The sequence below is a fragment of the Andrographis paniculata genome, unplaced genomic scaffold, assembly GCF_009805555.1.
Source record: "Andrographis paniculata isolate CXL003 unplaced genomic scaffold, ASM980555v1 Contig77END, whole genome shotgun sequence".
NCBI lineage: Eukaryota > Viridiplantae > Streptophyta > Magnoliopsida > Lamiales > Acanthaceae > Andrographis > Andrographis paniculata.
In genome coordinates this window covers 3,625,658-3,647,210 of record NW_026137614.1, presented here as the reverse complement: position 1 = coordinate 3,647,210, position 21,553 = coordinate 3,625,658, and the positions used below count along the sequence as shown (strand labels likewise).

The window sequence follows — 21,553 nt, the reverse complement described above, 5'->3', positions numbered from 1 at the left end:
TTATTTATTTTAATACTCTCTCCCTCCCAAAAATATAGTTTTATTTGTATTGGGTACGATATTTAAGAAATATTATATTATAGGGTAGTTGATAAAAAGTAATAATAAATGACTTTTTTTGCGCTTGTGAGTATATTAGTGTATAAAGCAGTGACAATTGTGCAATAATAATAGAAAAAAAGTAGGGATAGTTTTATGGTGATACGATTATTTATGGAAATGAAAATATTGTTTTGAAACGAAAAAAAATGGTAAATAAGATTATTGTATTGGGACGGAAGAAATATGATATTTTGGTAAAAAATAATATCCATCTCCCCGTGTAGTTTTTCCAATGTAGATATTACGACAACTATATATGACCATTTAATCGATAACTTGATTTTATTAAAGAAAATTAAATTAAATCAAACGAAAAACAGGCAAATCGGAGAAAAAATTAATTAAGATATTGTTTTGGAGTCTGAATTTTGGTTTGAAATTAGAATAGTAAAAAAATTTGATTTTGAATAGTTATATAATATGATATAAATATGTATTGGTACAATATTTTGAATGTCATTAACTTTTAATACTACCTCCCGTCAAAGCTCTAAGAATCCTATTTACTTTCTATGTTGATATTTGAATATTAATTATTATATTAAAATAAAAAAAATACTACTCTCTCCCTCCATTTTATAATTTTGTCCGTTCCAAAACAAGAGTACAATTTTCTAATTTAGTAATCGTACTGCATACTTAATATAATTAATACCCTTGCAACTTCTAATATATTACACAAATACCATTACTTTTATATCACACAATCTAATAAGGGCATTTTTTGTCATTTTTACTATAAACTAATATAATACTAATATTAAAAACATCTGCTACCGATTTTATGGGACGGAGGGAGGTAGTATTATAATACTAATAGGATATTTGTAAAAATAAAATAAAATTATATAAATATAAAAATATTTTTAATATTAAATATGATGATACAAAATATAAATGTAATTTTTAATATAGAAAAAGTAAAACATAAATATGTGATTCCATATTTTTAGGAGAAATCTTTTGATGAATAATAGAAATTAAATAAAGTTTTATAAACGAACACAAATTAGTTCCAAGATTTGGATTTGAGCTTTTAAATGGGCCGGGCTTCAATTTATTCAGGCAGGGGCTCCTGTGTTGTACAGTCCTTCGTCTACTTTCATCAGCGCAATCAAATACAGACGTGCCGACGCTCGAGCTCAGAACAGCTAATACGACGGCGAAGGGATAGGCATAGGCATCGATTTTCATGGATTCGCACTCCATCAGAGTGCTTGCTCGTCCTCCTTCCGCCTCAACCCTTCCTATCACTCCTCAAGCCCCTCCGCCGCCGCCGCCGCCACCGCCAAACCCAAAGAACGGCGTCGTTGTCGTCGGATTTGTCGGGAGGCGATACCAAGACGTGGCTCCTCTCATCAATAAAGTAGTAGACTCTCACGTTTTCCGAAGTGGGAATTTGGACGCCTCGATTCGATTGGAACCCGAGAAAATCCATCCAGAGATGACTAGATGGTTCGAGAGCAGGAAATTGAGCTATTATTATGATGAGGATCAGGGGATTTTGTACTTGCAGTTCGCATCAGTTCGTTGTCCGATGAGTGAGGAGGAATTGTTGGAGTTCAGGAATTGTCGTGGGTCCGTTTTGGAGGACCGGGAGTTCGGTGATCTTCAAGGGTTGCTGTTTATGTTCTCTGTAAGTGTTATTGATTTGTTTATTGGTATCCTTTTATTTCGTTGCAGTTACTTAGCAGTAGCTTTGAGTTATTTGTCTGGCTCTTCAGTAGCGTTTAAGTAAGTGTAGAGCAGCAATTTGGCAATAGTGGTTAGAAGGAAGAAGATATTTGAACTAGAACTTTTAGTAGTGTTAAGAATCACTTTTTGTTGACTAAAACCTCGAATCTTTTCTGATCCTCTTGATGCCATGAAAAGTGTAATAGTAAGTTCAACTGCTGGAGCTCAGTTGGATATCAATATGTCTGGGTGTGGCTGAAACGGGGACTTATTCAGATGTCAAATCATTGAAAAGTCTGAGAGCTAATTTTAATGTTCTTTGTGCAAGCTAACAAACCAAGAATAAGAATTATAGGTTTTTAATGTTGTGCTGTTCATCTGCTCACTCACCTAGGTTTTGGTTATTCTACATAGGAACTAAGACTTGTTGGCAATGCTTTCCCATGAAAGGAATTCTTTATAAGAATCCAGTTATTTTGGAAGCAATTTGAGGACATTAATTGAGAATTTTCTTGTGATGTAATGTTTTTATTGGCTTGGACATTCCTATATTTGTCGTACTTGTAGCGCCTGCACCCCTTTGCCCTATGTTAATAGAATCGTCATGTGACAAATAAATGATTATATGTTGTGATCAAACTTATAGCTGCACGAGTGACCACGTCACATGACGAATTTGCAATTTATTTGGAAGTATCTATAAATGTTTGGAACTATCGCCGGAAATGTTTTTGCCGAAGGACCTATGGCATTAAAGGCGAAATTGTTTTCATTTCATTAGATTTTCTATTTGCTGGTAAGTTTAGAAATTCAATATATAAGTCTAATATGTCTCTCATTCAACTTAAATGACAAGTGTTTGCCAAAAATCGTGCTTTACTCTTGCTGTCAATTTTAGGGGGAAAAAAATCTTAGCCAGCCTTTTGATTGTACTTTAGCTATGCAGGTTTGTCATATATTAATATTTATTCAAGAGGGATCACGGTTTGATACACAACTGCTGAAAAAGTTTCGTGTTTTGCAAGCTGCTAAACATGCTTTGGCTCCATACGTAAGATCACAAAATTTATCACCAGGAAAATCCAGACAAAGACCTTCTGCTCATTCAAATATGTCTGCTTCCAGAGTATCGCCAAATCTAACTCCTGGGAAAAGCCGTGGGATGCTAAACCGCAACAATTCAGCTATTGCAGTAATGTCAGGTTTAGGTTCTTATACATCTTTGCTACCAGGTCAATGTACTCCTGTATTACTGTTTGTTTTTCTTGATGATTTCTCCGAGAGTCACCCTACTGGAACTATTGAAGAGACTTCAGAGACTTCTCAGCCAAGTTCATCCTCATCTACAAACAGTTCATCAAGATCAGGCCTTCCCACAAAAGGATCTGGCTCTGTTCTTGTTCTTGCCCGACCTGTGAACAAATCTGAAGGTGGATTACGAAAGAAATTACAATCATCCCTTGAGACACAAATTCGTTTTTCCATTAAAAAGTGTCGAACACTTCTATTTTTTGAAAGCAGCCACTCTGGTTCAAGGAATGGGGGTGGTTCTGGTTCAGCTCCTTTGTTTTCTCTTGATGCATCAAAGGCTGTTTCACTTATAGATGCTTCTTCATGCCAGAGTGGTGAATCTCTTGAGTTTGCAATTGGCCTTGTGGAAGAAGTATTGGACGGAAAAGCAACTCCAGATTCTCTTTTGCTTGAAAGTCATCACCAAACTACAAGCAAAGGGGACATTTTATTGGTGAAGGAGTTCATCCATAGGCAGTCCGATCTGTTAAGAGGGAGGGGTAGTATTGTTGCCAACAGTAACAGTGGAACTGCTGCTGGTGTTGGAATGGTTGCCGCCGCCGCTGCTGCTGCTGCAGCTTCTACCTCTGCATCAGTTGCTTCTGTGAGGACGATAAGTTCTCCTGAACTCCCAACTTTTGAGATCTGGTTATCTTCTTCTCAGCTAATTCTTAATGGAATCCTTTCTGCTAAGTGTGCTTTCAGATTTGATACTGAAATCAGCAGCATGCATGAACCAGATACTATTCCTACAGCTCCAGAAAACTTTGCTACTCCATCCATTCCTTTCGAAACTGCAATATCTCATTTGGAAAACTCTGTTGGACTGAACACTAAATTTTCTACGTTGTGGTGTGAGAAAGCATTTCCAATTGCTAAGGATGTCTACTTAGAAGGCCTGCCCCCTTGTTATCCAAGTTCTCAGCATGAGGAACATTTGAATAAGGCCTTGCATTCCCTGACCTCTATGGTGAAGGGTCCATCTGTTCCATTTTATGTGAAAAAACTGAAAGATGAGTGCACATCTATCTGGAATTCTGGACGGCAACTATGTGATGCAGTTAGCCTCACTGGGAAAACTTGCATACATCAAAGGCATAATGTTGAACCTCTTTCAGCCAATGAGATTAAACCTCATTCCAGTGGGTTTGTATATCTTCATGCCTGTGCTTGTGGCCGTTCTAGGCAGCTTCGATCTGATCCCTTTGATTATGACACTGCAAATCTGGCTTGCGGCACTTTTTCTGATTGTGATAAGCTTCTTCCTGTAGTGAAGTTTCCAGAAAAAAGTGTTAAGGGACCCATTCAACCTTCATCATGGAAATTAGTTCGGATTGGGGGTGCCCGATACTATGACCCTTCAAGAGGTTTACTCCAAAGTGGTTTTTCTGCAACTCAGAAGTTTCTTCTCTGGTTGCCTGTATTTCTTGGAAAGCAGTCAGAAACTAATAAAATTATGCTTGACAACTCCCACCTAGTTTCCGCACATACGAATGCCAAAGTTGGAACAGTGGTAGGTGAACGTCATGCTTCTGATGCTGCTTGGTCGGGTGCTGGTGGAAATCAATATGGAGCTGGAGAGAAAGTAAAGCTCTCTTCACATATGAATGGAATCAATGGGACAATTATAAATGCTAATAAACAGTTACCTGCTTTTGCAATGAGAAAACAGTTCTCTGAAGTTGTTGCTGGGTCTGGTGCTGCTTACTCTGGATTTCCTCCACTCTCCTCTACAAAGAAACCATTAATAGAATCTGATAAAAGTGTCAAACTACACCTTTCTCAGCAAAAGAGTCTGGACAAATTCAATGAGAATGCCTACCATCAAGAATCTCAAAAAATAAAAAGTCTCAATTCAGTCCATTTAGTTTTAAATGACAATGATAATGCTGGTGAGTCCAATAAATGTGGAGATCCCTTTCCATGCCTTGGCAGCAATGGAGTTCCTGTTAAATTGAAAAGCCGTGAATCACTTAATGGTGCAAGCTCTGTGAGTCATGCCACTGTATATATGGGGTTCGAACATGAGTGTCCTCATGGCCACAGGTTTATATTAACGTTGGATCACCTCGATGGTCTTGGGTCATCATATTCAGAGTCTGAAGAGTATGTGACCCCAATTTCAGTGGAAAAATCTATGAAAAGACAGGATCATGGTAAATTGGGTAAAAATGGTTTTCATGGTAGACCCAGGCGGCAGTCAAATGGGACAATTATGATTGGCGATAGTGGTAGGGCAAAGAATACAGAGAAATTGGCAAACGGAAACATGCGTCCTAATAAAACCATGCAATCAACAGGACGATGCAAGCATCAAAATGAGAATAACAAAGTTCCCGGTTATGATAAATATCATGATTCTTATTCTAAATCTGCTACTCTTGAGGATGGTAGCTGTGCATTCTCGTTGTTGAATAGAAGCCTGCCAATATATATGCATTGTCCGCGTTGTATGGACCCCACAGCCAATACTCAAACATCGAATGTCAAATTTCCAAGCACTATTTCTCAGCTGCAGCGGATTTTTGTGGTATTCATTCATTCATTCCTGTTTTACATTTGATATCTACTATCCCTTTCTCTATACTTTAGAAAGTTTCTTTTTAAAGAATGACCGAATATGTTCCTAGGGTGACAAAACAACCTTTGGGTAGATAGATTCCATGCGTTTTCTTTGGCTTTTCCCCATACTTGCCTAACATATCCCCTGATATGTGCTAATGTTTCCCAAGCATATGCTATTTGGTTTGAGGAAGTAATGTTGGTTTCTTTAGTGTGTTGTCTTATATACCAGCCATTTATGCTGCCCCTTTTCTAATTTCCTTTCCCTTGTGTGAGTTCATTGCTTGGTAACCTTTTTATACATTTCTCTTACTCTTAAGGCTTCTTTTATACAGTGTCAATTGTAGATGTTTGTGAAATGGCATTTGAAGCAGACACCATGCTGCCATTCTAATCAAATTCTTTCTTGTCAGGGTCCTTATTAATTTATATCAGTGTCTTCCCATCTTTGGTTGCATGTTGTTTGATTAGTAAAGTTATTACATGCTGAGATACCTTTTGTCCAATTTGGAAGTAGTAAAGGTAAAATGCTAAACACTCTTTTTTGGATGTTTAGGTAACACCATCATTGCCAATTGTGTTAGCTGCAGATCCTGTTATACAATTTGAGGTATGTATGTATGTATGTATTATTATTATTGGGTATTTCAGCTAATTTTATTATGTTGTGAAGCTTGGGACTAGTGTTTATCATTATAATATGAACAAATAAACAAAAGTTTTATGCAGACCATATATATTTTGTCAACACTTCTCGCCTGGTTTTTAATGTAAACAGAGGTACCTTCTCATAATCATAATATAGAGGCTGCAGTAATAGTATTGTTATGTGATATATATTAGATATATATCTTGGTTAATATTATTTAGAATTTTCAGTTATTACTCATGCATATATACTAGATTGTGCCATGTCTAAAAATAAACCCTGATTTTATTATTAATAAACAACTAATAAATTCTCCCAAAATGTAAACATTATGCAATTATGCATATAAACATTTTTGGACATCATCAAGTAAGACTTGTAGAAGAGCATTTTTTGGAATTGGCTACCTATGGATATATACTTATATCAATTACTTTTTATTTTATTTTCAACATAAGATAATTGCTTAATCTTGGTTATAGATTTATGGTAAGTTTCTAATATGATTTATTTTTAAGTTTATCATTGTTATAATACTCTATGAATGGGACACAGTTTCATTATTTTATACAATGTCATGTTTATTTTAGTTTTAAACACGGATGGTGACAGAACTACCTTAGGATTTAAATATCTGCCCTATTGAGAAGGAAGCTTATTTTCTAAGTACTTAAGCTTCAATTAGTGAACAGATATTTTCATTGGAGAGCAATTCTACTGTCTCCATTCTTTTCCTTTTGGGGTGGATTCACCAGTAGCCAAAATGATGTTTCTTTTGTATTCTAAACTCTTATATTCAGCCTCTTAAACAACTAAACCATTTTCTATGTTTATCCCTGCACTTCAATTTACCAGTCTGCTGTCAACCTTAACAGAAGCTTTTGATTTTTTTCGCATGATGTTACATGGCGTAGTTTTTCTTTGGAGGCTGTTGGTTTTTGTGCTGTCACCTCTATGATTTATGTCTTTTTCTTATAGTGCACTTTAATGAAGTTTGTGCTGCATGTATTGCCATTCTAATAATGGCAAGTCTAAGAAAGCAACATATTATGGCTTTGTTTTGACAAATATGATTTCCATCTTTTCTATAAGATAAACCCTTCCCCCTACCACCTGGTTCAATTTTGGGAGTCATAAATTATTTTCAAAGTAGATCATTCAATAATTCTTTATCATGTCAATTGGTATCATTTTATTTGACTTATTTGAAACAATACATATACCTTATGGACCTGTATAATTTAATTTTTCTTTCATAGTTTTTCTGTATAACAATACATATACCTATTTTTCTTTAATACTCTTTGATTGTTCTCAATGGGATAACATAATGTGTATTTTTTTTTTTTTTTTTTTAATGAGACTATAAGGAATTCAAGTTAGAGAGGCATTCAATGTCAGGGAGGCTAGAATCTCTTATATGAAGATATCATAAGCTGCTAAATATTGCTTCTCCACTAAAATTTAGACTAACTTGTTCTACATGTCAACCCAGTTTTATACTGGTGAAATTCTCATAGTATAGGCAAGATACAAACTTATTTCCTCCAGCAAATCAAAATACCTGGTTGTATGCTTAATGCATTTATCTCCTTTGCAGTCATCTTGCCTCCCCTCCTCTGTTCCTGATCGTGAACAAAAGCTACGATTTAGCTTGGGATCTCCCGTTATTCTTCCACCAGAGAGTTTTGTTTCTCTTAGGCTCCCTTTTATCTATGGTGTGGAGCTGGATGACGGGAGCCTGCATTCTCTTAAACCTTTTGAGAATCAACCCCAACTCACCGCTCACATTATGAAAGGAACGGCATTTAAGGTTGTTTCAAATGGAAGTAGTCTTGATCCAGCATAAGTCACATAGAAAGTTAAAGAACTGCTGCTCCTACAGTCACATGATCGTAATTCCCTGCTTTCGAGCATTGGGACTCTGAGGAAGTGGAGACTTCCTGGGCATCATCAGGTAAAAGTTCTCATATTTTTTAGTGTGATTTCATGGTTTTCCGCTTTAGGTTCTTGTAGTCTTTTATTTAGTGGGAGGATTGGTGCAATCTAATATTCAATTCTTTCATAAGTATTTCCTTCCCTAAATAGGTTGAATAGCAGCAGAGTTCCACTAGGTGCAGTAGTTATGTGTTTTAATTAATTGCTCAATACTTCTCTTGCAGTCATAACTCTCTCGTCATGTAAATTTTTGCCCATTTGACCGGACACGGGTTTTAAGAATAATGAATAAAAATAGAAATTTTTTCTTTTTATGGTAAAGAAAAGTAGAAAATGTAGTATTTTTTTACTAAAAAGGAAAACAGGAATAAGTTTAGATGACAACTAAAAAAAGAAAGTCGGAATAAGTTTGGATGACAAATGGAGTATTTAATTGAAACTTGCAAAAGCTATCTATCTATCTATCTCTCTCACTCCCTATATATGTGTATGAAAGAATGAATGATTCCTTTCAATTTCATAGTCTCCGCCATGCAGTCCTTCAATTGCATATGGTGTTTTTTAGTAGTAAATTTCTGTTGCAACTTCTTGGGCGGCAGAAGGAGCCGACTATAGGTGGAAGAACTTTCCCAAGCACACCACATTCTATTGTTTTAACTAGAGTGCGTTAGAAAATAATTGGTGTTGTTTTCAGGCTTCCTCATGAAGGCGTTGTTCGGCTGGCTGGCCTGTAATTGCTTCCAACAGTGCCCCCTGTGGTTGGTACGATGTTTTATCTTTCAATATCTATTCCTTTTTGATCAATGGTACAGTTTGAATGAAACACTGATGCCCATGGTGGCACAATGTGCAGCAGGTAATGTCTCGGTGCAGCTCCGATTGGAAGGAAACTGAATACAGTTTATGGTTTGCGGTAACGAAGGGCTTATGAAATCTATGCAACCATCCATCTATTTCCTGGTAATCTGCCCCTCTAATCGTTTGCCATTGTGTTGTGGTTGGAGTTCTAGCTTTAACCCATAAGTTTGTTTGGTGAATGATGATTTTATTTTGCATGTTTTAAGTTTTATAACTTACAAAGAAGGCTTCGAGTTTTAATCCTTGAAGACACTAGAATGTTAAGTTTGGATTGGTGGTTGTGTGATAGTTTAACTTTTTCATTTTGCAAAAAAATTATTTTTATTTGAAATAATAATGCATTTGGTTGGACTGACTGCTGCTAGCTCTTTTTCTTGTCTTGAACTATTAAAAATTATATATATATATATGTTCACTCAGCGCATTTTTATGAATTAATTTTTTGAGTGTGGTACAGACAACTACTTCTGTAATATAAAAAATAATATTTTGGATTGATTGGTTGATTTTTTATGAGTGGATGATATATTATATATTAAGGTGTGTATATTTGCATTTTTTCAATAATATTTATGGGGAATTATTCATTGAGAAATGCTTAGTGAACAAATTGATTACTTTTTACTTAAAATGGTGTTTTTTTGATAAACTCTTTTTAAAACAGTGTGTTTTGGATAAACATTATATAAAATCTAAATCAAATCTTCCCAAATCAAAAAAACATTATTCTATCTTTATTTCTTTAGCATTTTATTCATCTGGGTTAACTTGTAGAACAAGTGGCTTGTGAGAGACCTTAGAATAGTAGAAGTACCTAAAAATAAACCAATTATAGAAGCTTTACAATAGGATGAGGAATACGATGCCACACATGATATTATTACAAATGACTAGAATCAGAAACTATCTCTGCAATACTATTGTAATTTTACGATTAATTACGTAGGAATCCTACCTTGGGAGTTTGGTGCCTCGGGGGTATATGTTAAGAAGGGATCCGGGCTTTCAATCTAAAACCAATTGGTGATAGGTGGAATGGTTCTTCATCTTTATAAGTCATAGGGAGATCTCACATTTTCCAATGTGGAATATATTCTCAACAATATAACTTCAATTTTTGTAAGGATACATATCAACTGAGGATTCTAGTTTAGTTTTATGGGCTATTGAGGTGTGAAATCTGCCAATAAGTAATATAGAAAAGAAGTCAATCCAGGAGAGGTTCTACAAAGTTTCTCCAACAGCACCCTAACGGAGATCTCACACGGTTCCTATATTAGCAGTCCAAATGAGGTCCTATAGAGTTCCTTGTGGTAGCACCCCAAGGGATGTCCCATTTAATATAGGCTTAACCTGACTGATAGTCCAACTAGTTATATTTAACCCACAATTGGATTTATAATTCAACAATCTCTCACTTGGGGATCAAAGCGGCCGTCACTGCATCAATATAACTTAAGATTCGATCTAGTGTGGATGCACAACGATTCCCAAAATTCTCAAGTTATTTTTGGTTTGAAATATGAATCCACAATTAAAGGCCTTTGGGGAAGATCGATAATTATAAGTTAGTCTGGTGTTATGGTCGGAGTTAGGGAAGGGTCTTGAGACGGTGATTGTCTTGTACTAAGAACTTTATGGTGGTACGTGGGATACTTCACTCAAATTTAATGGAAGTTTCTAGGCTCAAGAATATTTCGAAATCTTTTCGAACGTGGTGGAACTCTACGGCAACTCTTGGAAGACTTTTGAACCATGTAGATAGTTGTACATAGTGCATTGTTGTACATTCTAGCATGTTCTAGGATAGTCTAGGTGGAGTCATCGCCCCTATAGAAAGACCCCCACCTCTCATTTGTAAATCATCCAAGCATTTGCAATACAAAATTTTTAAGTCTTTCTCCATGCATTCTTTTTAGAAAGTTTTTGGCTTTATAGGTGCTTAGCCAAGTGGGAAAACTTAGTCTTAATAGCCAACGGAACGAGTTCCTAAGTAGAAAACGTTGACAAAAAAGAAAAAATAAAAATAATAAAATCAAGAAGATTAGTTGGGAAGAGTTCTATGTAAAATGAGTTCATTTCAGTCCATTCCTTGAGAAGGCAGCCGACATTAGGCGACTTTCTGCCTCTAGATCATATGATTGGATGCCTTCTTTAAGGTGGATTCAACTCTAATTCCGGCATTTGAAAATTTGTTTGGATAACATATTATCCGGTCAAAAATAACTGACGCCTTCAAGTCTTGCTTGCCACATATAGTTCGTCCAATGTAGCTTGTCTTATCGGACCTAATTTGTAGGTTATTAGGTTCGATCGAGAACGCATCCCTATGGTAGAGGCTTAGGTTTTCATGTTATAATATATATATATATATATAAATTGAATAACTTGAATTTAAAATTTTCAAATTTTAAAGAAGTTTAAGTCATCCTTTTCGTTACCAGAAGATGACATAAGCTTTGCCATGAGGCCCAGCTACAAAACTAAAGGAAGGGCAATGACTTAAGAAGGCAAATGGGCTGGATAGAAGAAGTGATGCATTGTCCAATGTAGGTATTATTTTGTGGTCCTAGATAAGAGGAACCCAAAATATACTTTTTTATTTAAATAATATTTTAATAAAATATTATGTAAAATAAATTAGCATATTTTTATTGAAAAATTAAATTAAATATGCTACCTTTGTCTATCTAGGTTACTAAGGGTGTGTTTGTTTTGATTGAGTTTGGAAAATACTAGTTTGAATTTGATATTAAAATAATGTTTGATGAGATAGCTTTGTGAAGAAAAAAAATATATTTTTTTCGAAAAATCGCAGTAATTTGGAAAATTTTGGTTAAAAAAACAAATTAACCTCAGAAGAGGTTAACTGCAAAGATAGATGATTTATTTGTTTTATTTTTCTCTTCTATATGTTTATTTTTAATAAATTTATTTATTTAAATATACTTAACAAATATAAATTAATTTAATTAATTTTTTAATATTAAGATTTCTCTATTTATATCTTTTCTAAATAATATAGTTATTTATGTTTAATTTTTTGTAAAACTAATTTAAGTTAATTATAACTAAATATATATTTTTATTATATGTATTATATACAATTTTATTATCTATAAAATGATTCATAATATGTAATATTTCTATATTTTATTGACATATAATCTTACAAATATTTTAATTACATATTTTTAATTTCTTTTAATTATTTTGAATTAATGTATACTATATTGGATGCCGAATGACCGTTTCACCTAAAAGTTGGAACAGTTAAAGAAATACAATAATTATTTATTTATCCACAAACGAGAGTCTCCAACATACTATGAGTGTGTTTCTTTAACCATCAAACCTCAATTTTTTACTATTTGATGAATTCTGTATTTTTCGAAAAAAAATACATTTTCACAAAATATCATCTCTTACATTATTTTAATACCAAATTAAAAAGCAAAATTTCTCAAACTAAAGGTATGTTTCCCGAGGTGGTTTGTGAGATTCTTACCGTGGAGTTACTGTACACAGTAAAAATCCCGCACACCACCTATGTTCCTCTTCGGCCGACTGTGCTGCAGTATGCGCAACTTTTACTTCTTTCTTTTTTTTTTTTCATTTGATATTTATAAAATTACCTTACAATATGATAATAAAATAATAATATAATAATTATAATCATTATTATTTAATATAATATATATAATATGTATATTATTTTATATATAATAATTTTTTTTATAATACAAATAAATAAAATTTTAAAAATATATACGTAGATATAAGTATATAACATAAACTCATTATCAAACATACTATTATTATTTTTTAAATTTTAAATTTAATACATATTTATATTTTTATATTTATTATCTATCGAATAAATAAAATTTTCCAAATCCAAATCAAATATACACATAAAAGAAACCTATAAACTCAAGCCGTAACATAGATAATTGTGGTCAGAAATAAATGAGTCATTGTTTGAGAAAAAAATATATTGATTTATGTTTTAAATAAAAAAATAAAAAATCAATATGCTAAAACCTGTACGAAATACTGATGGGACGAAATTTTCTAAAAAAAGACAGGCTGTCCAGATGGAACTGAAAACCACAGGCACATGTGACACGATCATTCTTTTTTTTTTTTTTTTTTTAAAAAAAAAAAAAAAAAAGAGAATAAAAAAATTATTTCAAATCAGATCAGATCTGCTGTATTAAATTTAGTTCATTTAATCATTCCATTTCAACTTAATTAATTTATTGAATACAGACATGAGACTTAAAACTAATTAGAGAGTTTACTTCAATTCAATCATACGTCGTCAATGCATGCATGCATGTTCTACTCTGAATTTATTTTATTCTTTTGTAATAAATTACAGGAGATTGTCCAAGATATATATATATTTTTATATTGGATTAATCTCACAACTACGAAACTTTGACAGAAATGGTGTTTAGGCGCCAGAGTTTATGATGACACGCTAGGAATTGTATGGATGACACGTGGACAACGTTTGAGGATCATTTATGTCAAAATTTTTTAGTTACAGAACAAATCCAATACAAGGGTCTCGTTATGGTCCTAAAATGATACTCATATATTTTACACGCATCGTCCATACAATCTCCGCTAACACGTTAACAACTCTGGCGTTCGAGGACCATATCTGCAAAATATTTTTAATTGTAGGACCAATCTGTCTTTGTTGAGATATTTTAAATATTCAGTTTTAGATTTAGTAGATTTATATTTAGATTTGATCTTATCCATAGATTAGACTACTTCTATCGAGTATGTTTTGTATTACCTATATATAGGCCTTTTTATTTTGACGATCAATAAGATAATTTTATTATTTTTCCCAAAAATTTCTAACAGTTTTGAATGTAATTTGTCACTTTGCTGAGTTTTTACGGAAATCTCGCTGCACGGTCAGCGAGTCGGGGATCAAGGGGGAAATTTCTAAAAGTCCCCCTTGCCTAGAGTGGCCCCTGATCGACGGTATGCAGTAGTGGACTTTGGAGTTGGTATTGGGCTGAGCCCGTCTGATGCATTGTCTTAGTTTATATATAAAGAGACTTAGGGCTACAAAATCTATAATCTGTAACCTTGCAGTCGTGAATATATCTATTCTCTATTTCTACCTGTGGAGGTAGCCAATACGTTGTTGGTGAACTGCGTAAATCTGTGTCGTCTTTACGTTTTCTGTTTGTTATTAGATCATTAACCATAATCCGTCACAACACAATCAAATACAAGATCTAGTTATGATTTTAAAATGATAAAGAGGATCACGTACGGAGATTTTAAAAAATACTCCCTCCGTCCCACATAATTTGTCCATATTTTTTATTTTCGTCCGTCCCATATAATTTGTCCATTCCTTTTTTGGAAATATAATTATACACTTTAATCTCATTTTAAATTGTAAATTTTATAATTTTTTTTAATCTTAATTAAACTATTTAGTTATCTTAATCTTAATCCACAATTATTTTTATTATACGATAACTATTTTTACTAATACACTTCTTAATTACTTACTAATCATACTTTACCTAAATTCCTCATATCTACAGTAATAGACCCATAATACATGGACGGAGGGAGTAATGATTTTCTTTTCCTCTAATTAATCGCTATTTTATAATCAATCACTAAGATTAAATTAAGTATAATTAATTTATAATACAAGATAAATTTTGATATGTTCAAATAAAATAAAATATTTTTTCTTTAATTTACAAGTAAAATTTCTATTAATTTACTTAAAGTTAAATGAAAGATAAATTTATTATTATTATAAAATTTAAATAATATTTTAAAATTATCCAACGATACCATCTACACAAACAAATAATATCATAAGTTACTATAATTAACTCAATAAAGTCAATTACATAAAATATCATATTACAAATGTAATGCCTCAACTCCAAAACAAAGGAAATATCTTTATAATTATATGAAAAATAATAATATTTTAATATATTAATATTAATATAAATACTATTTTTAAATGAAGGGACAAAATATGAATTGTAGTGGAATTGAGAATATATATACACAAAACATACACATACAAATACATATACATATATTATACTCCGTAAGTCCAATTTATATTGTCCTAAAATATATTTGCACGGTTTTTTAGGCGATTGTCTTTTTGTCATGAATTAACAAATTTGCCTTTAATTGTATGGTAGAGATTAAAAGTAATAAATGAATTGAGGGTAAAAATGTAAAATTTGTATTTTAAAAAAAAAATAGGACAATAGTTATTGGACGTCCCAAATAGGAAAGTAGGACAATAGTTTGTGGACGGAGAAAGTATATATTTATATATACACTGTGTATATATTATAATAAGGGATTGTCATTTTCTATTTCTATCATCATCTTCGTCTCATTGAAAAATTGTCATTTTTATTATAAAGTATTTGAAACCGAGATGATACTATTTAATTAAAAAAAAGTTAAAAATTAAAAATCAATCCAAAAAATAATAATTATACTCCCTCCGTCCCACATAATTTGTCTCTATTTTCTATTTTCGTCTATCCCACATAATTTGTACTTTCATTTTTTAGAAAATTAATTATACACTTTAATCATATTTTAAAATTTAAAATTTAAGATTTTTTTAATCTTAATTAAACTATTTAGTTATCTTAATCTTAATCTATAATAATTATTTTTACTAAATAATACTTCCTCCGTCCCAAAAGTATAGTCTTGTTGTGTTTGGCACATGATTTAAAAAATATTAATATTATACTGGTAGTTGGTAAAAAATAAAGATAAATGACTTTTTTGCCCTTGTGAATATATTAGTGTAAACAATAGTGGCAATTGTGTAGTAATAATGAAAAAAGTATGAATAGTTTTATAGTGATATGGTTATTTATGAAAATGAGACTATTATTTTGAGACGGACAAAAATGGTAATCAAGACTATTGTATTGGGACGGAGGGAGTAATTATTTTTATTAATATACTTTTTGATTATTTATTAATTATATTTTATCTAAATTCTCGTATCTATAATACCGCGTCCATCTTATCTAGAACGGATGGATAAATTATAATAATAATAATAATAATAATAATAATAATAAAACATCCTTGAAATTTGAATAGAACGTGATGACAATGTCAATTATAGACGTCACATCGTGCCTTTAATATAATTTTAAAGATACATATGAGCGGGGGCGGATCTACATGGGGCTCGGGGTCAACCCCCATTCCTCAAAATATATGTATTTTTTAGTATAACAGTAAAATATATATTTTTTTAAGTAATTTGTTCATCCTATTTTTTTATTTAATAATGTAAAAAGTTATGAAAATTTTATATGTTTGTTAATTTATATTTCTAGCCTTTAAATTTTATTTTTTATAATAAAAAATATTGAATTTTATGTAGTTTTGTTGAATTTTTTTTAATTTTTTTTTGCCCGGATGTGTTATGAATTAAAGAAAAACATTGAATCGATAAAAATAAAAAATAATAAAAAAATCGATATTTTTGCCCCCAAACTTTTACTGTTGGTTCCGTAAGTGTATATGAGTGTTGTGCGCTATTATTTCGACTCTATTTAAATAGAGGATTTTTAAGTTATTTTTATTTTTATTTTTTAGATAAAAAAAAAATTAAGTATTTGATATAATATAATAATAAGCACAAATATTAATATTCAAAATATATATATTATTACTAATACTATCAAAACTTTTTAAAATATGTATATAAATAGAGTTTTTGTTATTTTCTTTTTAAATTATTATTTTCTTTTATTTTCATGTCATAGAAATATTCCAGTGCATATCATTAATACATTTCAAGGCACGTTACACTAATAAAATATATTTATTTTATATAACTATTAATTTTATATTTTCATTATATAAGATCCTTCTATACTTATCATATCTTCGTCAGAATTCAAAAATATTTAAAATAATTCATTACAGGGTGTATTGGATTTTATTTTTTATTTTGAAAAAAAAAAAAAATCTTTAGTGAATTATTTAAGGGATAGGGAGAAAATTATTTTATTATTTTCAACTATATGATTAATTATAAAATATTCACTTGATTATATAATTTTGATATAAAATATGATTATTTAAAGGTTATTTTAATAGTGTAATAATTATATTGCATTAGTAATTATTAAGATTAGTTGGACATGATGACCTTGTATTATATGCCTTGTCCCCCTTTGGAAAATCTCTAAGGGTATTTTTGTCCGAAAAATTTAAATTTGAATTTAAATAATTATTTAATATAATATAAAATATTAATATAATATTTCGAACGTAAAATTAATATTTTGTTAAATATATAAAGTACAAAATAAAATTTTGATGTAATATTTTACATGAAAATTTTTCGTAATAATGAAAAACTCCAAACAAAAACAGCTTAATTATTTGTCCTTTTGGAATATTCCTAATATATCCCATCAATTTCTTGCCTTTCCACTTAAACCATTTTTATTTTAAATTTTTTATGTAATTGGTATGAGTATATTTTTTTTTGTCTCTTTTATTCACATTTGATTCTTCTATTTTTAATATAAATTTGACATTTTTTTTTATTAAATTAATTAAATTTTCATATTTAATTATGATTTTTTTAAAAAATAAAAAATAAAATCAATTGTGTGAAATTAATTGCAATGATTGATGACTAAAATTGTAATTTGAAATTGATTTGAAATAAACTATTTCTTCTGTTTGACTGTAAGGGTCTCATCTACCTTTTGCTCCATTGTACTTAACATTAAAAATATCATTTTTTTCACAAATGTCATCGTAATAGTATTATAAGACACTAATAAAAGTATTTTTTTTTTAATTTTTCTTTAATTTAGACTACGGTTTCATATAATAATTAATATTCAAATATGAACACACAAAAAGTAAATGAAACTATTAGAGCTGAACAAAAGTAGTATTAATTTAAATTATTTTATATAATATTTTATGAGATAAAATAAAATATTTTTATTAAACTATTAATAATATCTATTCGATTTGAAATAACAAAAAATAAATTTATATTAGAATTTTAATATAATTAGTAATTAAATATTAAAACTTGAACAAGTTTTATGGATGGGGGCCAAAATATGTTAGTGTAAATATAGATAGATTGAATTTAACATGAAGTGAAATAAGTTGGTCAAAACAAATACTTCATCCGTCCCAGAATTATACTATTAATTAGGTTGTATACGAGATTTTAAAAATATTAATATTATATTGGTAGTTGGTAAAATATATAGATAAAAAACTTTTTTGTCCCTGTGAGTGTATTAGTGTAAAAAGTAGTGGCAATTGTGTAATGAAAAGGTAAGGATAATTTTATAGTGATATGATTATTTATGGAAATAAGATTATTGTTTTAGGACGGACAAAAATGATAAATAAAACTATTGTATAGGAACGGAGGGACTATCTTTTATATAGTAAAGTCTCTGTCACATGGGGCTTGCCTAGTGGACTTTTACATTGGATTTGTGTAATATATTATAAGTCGTAAGAGTATTTGTCATGTTAGGTAGATAATACATTTACTAGAAAAGAAAATAAATATTTTGTTATGAAACGAATCAAAATTAAAAAATGGATAATTTGTTATGAAATGGAGGAAGTATATAATATTAATACGCAGTATAAATTAAGAGAAAATAACAAAAATAATATTGTATCATATAATAATATTTGTGTAATATATTATAAATTGTAAAAATAATTTTAATATTAAGCTGATAATTCAATTACTAAAAAAAATTATACAAAATTGATAATTTATTAAGGAAGATGAGAAGTATTTATATATATATATATAAAGATCACTCTAAAATATTATTTAATTTAAAATATAAATAAAAAATTAAAATAATTTACAAACCAACAAAAGTTGACTTATTATTATTATTATTATTATTATTATTATTGTGTTATTATTTATGCTAAATTGTTATTGGACACTCCTTTCGTCTTCAATACTATCTAGGTTAATGTAGATACAAAATTTAGAAAGATTATAATTATTAATTTAGAAGTATATTAATATAAATATTTTTAATATAATACAAATAATTATAAATTAAATAATTTAATTAAAGTTAAAAAACTATATAAATTATAAAATTAAAAATATGATTAGAATGAATTATTTTTGAAAGAAAAGAAACATTTTGTAAGACGGATCAAAATTAAAATATGGAAAGAACGAAGTATATGCTTTTACAAAAAAAAAAATATTATATAAATATTCAATATAATATATTTAAATGAAAATAATGATATTGACAATTTTAAAAATTACTCCATCCGTCCCATCCCATGTAATATGAGTGTATTACAGTAGACACGGTTTAGGTAAAGTATAATTAGTAAGTAATTAAGAAGTGTATTAGTAAAAATAATTATAGGTTAAGATTAAAATAAGTAAATAGTTTAATTAAAATTAAAAAAATTATAAAATTTAAAATTTAAAATTTAAAATGCGATTAAAGTGTATAATTATATTTCTATAAATAAAAAAAATAAGTTATGTGGGATGGACAAAAATAAAAAATAGGGACAAATTATGTGAAATTGAGGGACTATACGTTAGGTGAACAGATTCTCTAATTTCTTGGATAAAGTGTGAGCAAGTTTGAAAAAGACCACATGTGTTTTTATTTTGTCAAATGATTAAGAAGAATATTTTTTTAGGTAAATGATTAAGTATATAAATCATATAAAAATAATAAATTTATGTAATATATTAATTTTTTTTTTTAAGAAATAGGCTTGTTACTTTTTAACACACTCGACAAGTTTGAAAGTAACTACTATATTTATTCGTAACGAATAGTAAATTTTTTAATTAAAATAATTATATAGTATGAAATAAATAGATATTAATATAATATTAATAAATATAAAATAAAATTCGGATTTAATATAAAAGTAGAAGTTTAATTTCATATTTTTGAAAAAAAAATAGTGAATAATAAAAATTACAGAAAAAGTTTACAAACAAACACAAATTTAAAATTAAAAATCCGAATAAACACCGCGACAAAAGGCAAAATATAAAAATGATTTTTACAAATATAAGAGGGAAAGTAAAATTTTAAATTTTTAAAATATAGAAAGAGATAGAGGCGACAAAACTTGAGCAATATAAATATGTAATGGAGTAAAAGCAGCATTGACTAAAACAATCATTCACACACTATACTATCATTTATTGAAAATATTTAATTTCAATCAATGATAAATACTTTTTATTAATTATTTTTATTCGATTTTATAACTAAATATAATAAAAATATTAATCATTTCGTCACGCATAATTTTTTTTTTATTTTTTTATTTTCGTCCGTCCTACATAATTAATTAATTAATTTATTTAATTTTAATTTAACTATTTAATTATCTTAGTTTTAATTTATAATTATTTTTATTAATATATTTTTTTAATTATTTACTAATTATATTTTATCTAAATTTTTATATCTACGTTAATACACTCATATTATATGAGATGGAAAGAATATACTCCCTCCGTCGCAATACAATAGTCTTGTTTACAATTTTTTGCTTTTTAAAACAATAGTTTCATTTTTATAAATAATCATATCACTATGAAACTACTCTTATTTTTTCATTATTATTACACAATTATCACTATTTTTTTACACTATTACATTTATAAAGGCAAAAAAATATCTTATCTATATATTTTATCCATTATCAATATAATATTAATATTTTTTAAATATCGTGTCAAACACAACCAATACTGTAGGATAATAAGATTATTATATATTATGGGGGTGAGTTCTAGAGTATTCCACAGCCAAAGGTGTACAAACGACAGCGGCTCCACATCGCAATCACACAGATCAAATGACGTGGCTCTTATCCATTACGTACACGTGGCAGATAACTGTGGCGCGTGCCTAGCTGTATTAGCGAGTTTGTAGGGTCCCCGTTTATTCTCTCTCCACTCTATTGGGTAATTACATTTTTACCCCTTTAATATCGCTCAGCAAAATTTTGTTGCCAAATCAAATTTTGAAAGACTTTTGTATCCCTGGATTATTATTGTTTGTATTTACACGTATATACTTCGTTTATACCGACTGAAAATATTATTTTTGTCTCATTAAATTTTTTTACTTTTTATTATAGTAAAAAATATCAAACATTAATGTAGAACACCAATATGCTACTTTAACTGTAATATATTTATTATACGTCGATTTTAAAATATCTTCAATTACTTTTTATTTTTTTTCTATAATCACAAACAATCTCCTTTAATACCATATTTTTCACTTTCTTTTCAAGTTTCCATCTATAGCATAGAACTAAAATCATCTACCATCATGTTTCATGTATTAATTGAAGGTGAACTTTTGAAGCACTATACTCTTGTGGAAGAATTCATATGATATT

The 21,553-nt window shown here is 29.6% G+C and overlaps 1 protein-coding gene across 8 annotated transcripts; it reads left to right on the top strand.

The window, feature by feature from the left end:
* The first annotated feature begins 1,154 nt into the window (after positions 1 to 1,154).
* On the top strand, positions 1,155 to 11,674 carry LOC127239234 (uncharacterized). 8 transcript variants are annotated; one of them, XM_051257296.1, is made up of 7 exons: positions 1,155 to 1,738; positions 2,723 to 5,596; positions 6,185 to 6,238; positions 7,878 to 8,234; positions 8,910 to 8,977; positions 9,072 to 9,175; positions 11,521 to 11,674. In XM_051257296.1, exons 1-4 carry the CDS (start codon positions 1,295 to 1,297, stop codon positions 8,124 to 8,126), a joined length of 3,621 nt encoding a protein of 1,206 aa, XP_051113253.1. In that variant the 5' UTR covers positions 1,155 to 1,294; the 3' UTR covers positions 8,127 to 8,234; positions 8,910 to 8,977; positions 9,072 to 9,175; positions 11,521 to 11,674. The 8 variants fall into 8 exon arrangements, with proteins under 8 accessions (XP_051113253.1, XP_051113252.1, XP_051113251.1 ...); XM_051257295.1 differs by having other exon boundaries at positions 11,518 to 11,674; XM_051257294.1 differs by having other exon boundaries at positions 9,069 to 9,175; positions 11,521 to 11,673.
* The last annotated feature ends 9,879 nt before the right edge of the window (positions 11,675 to 21,553 follow it).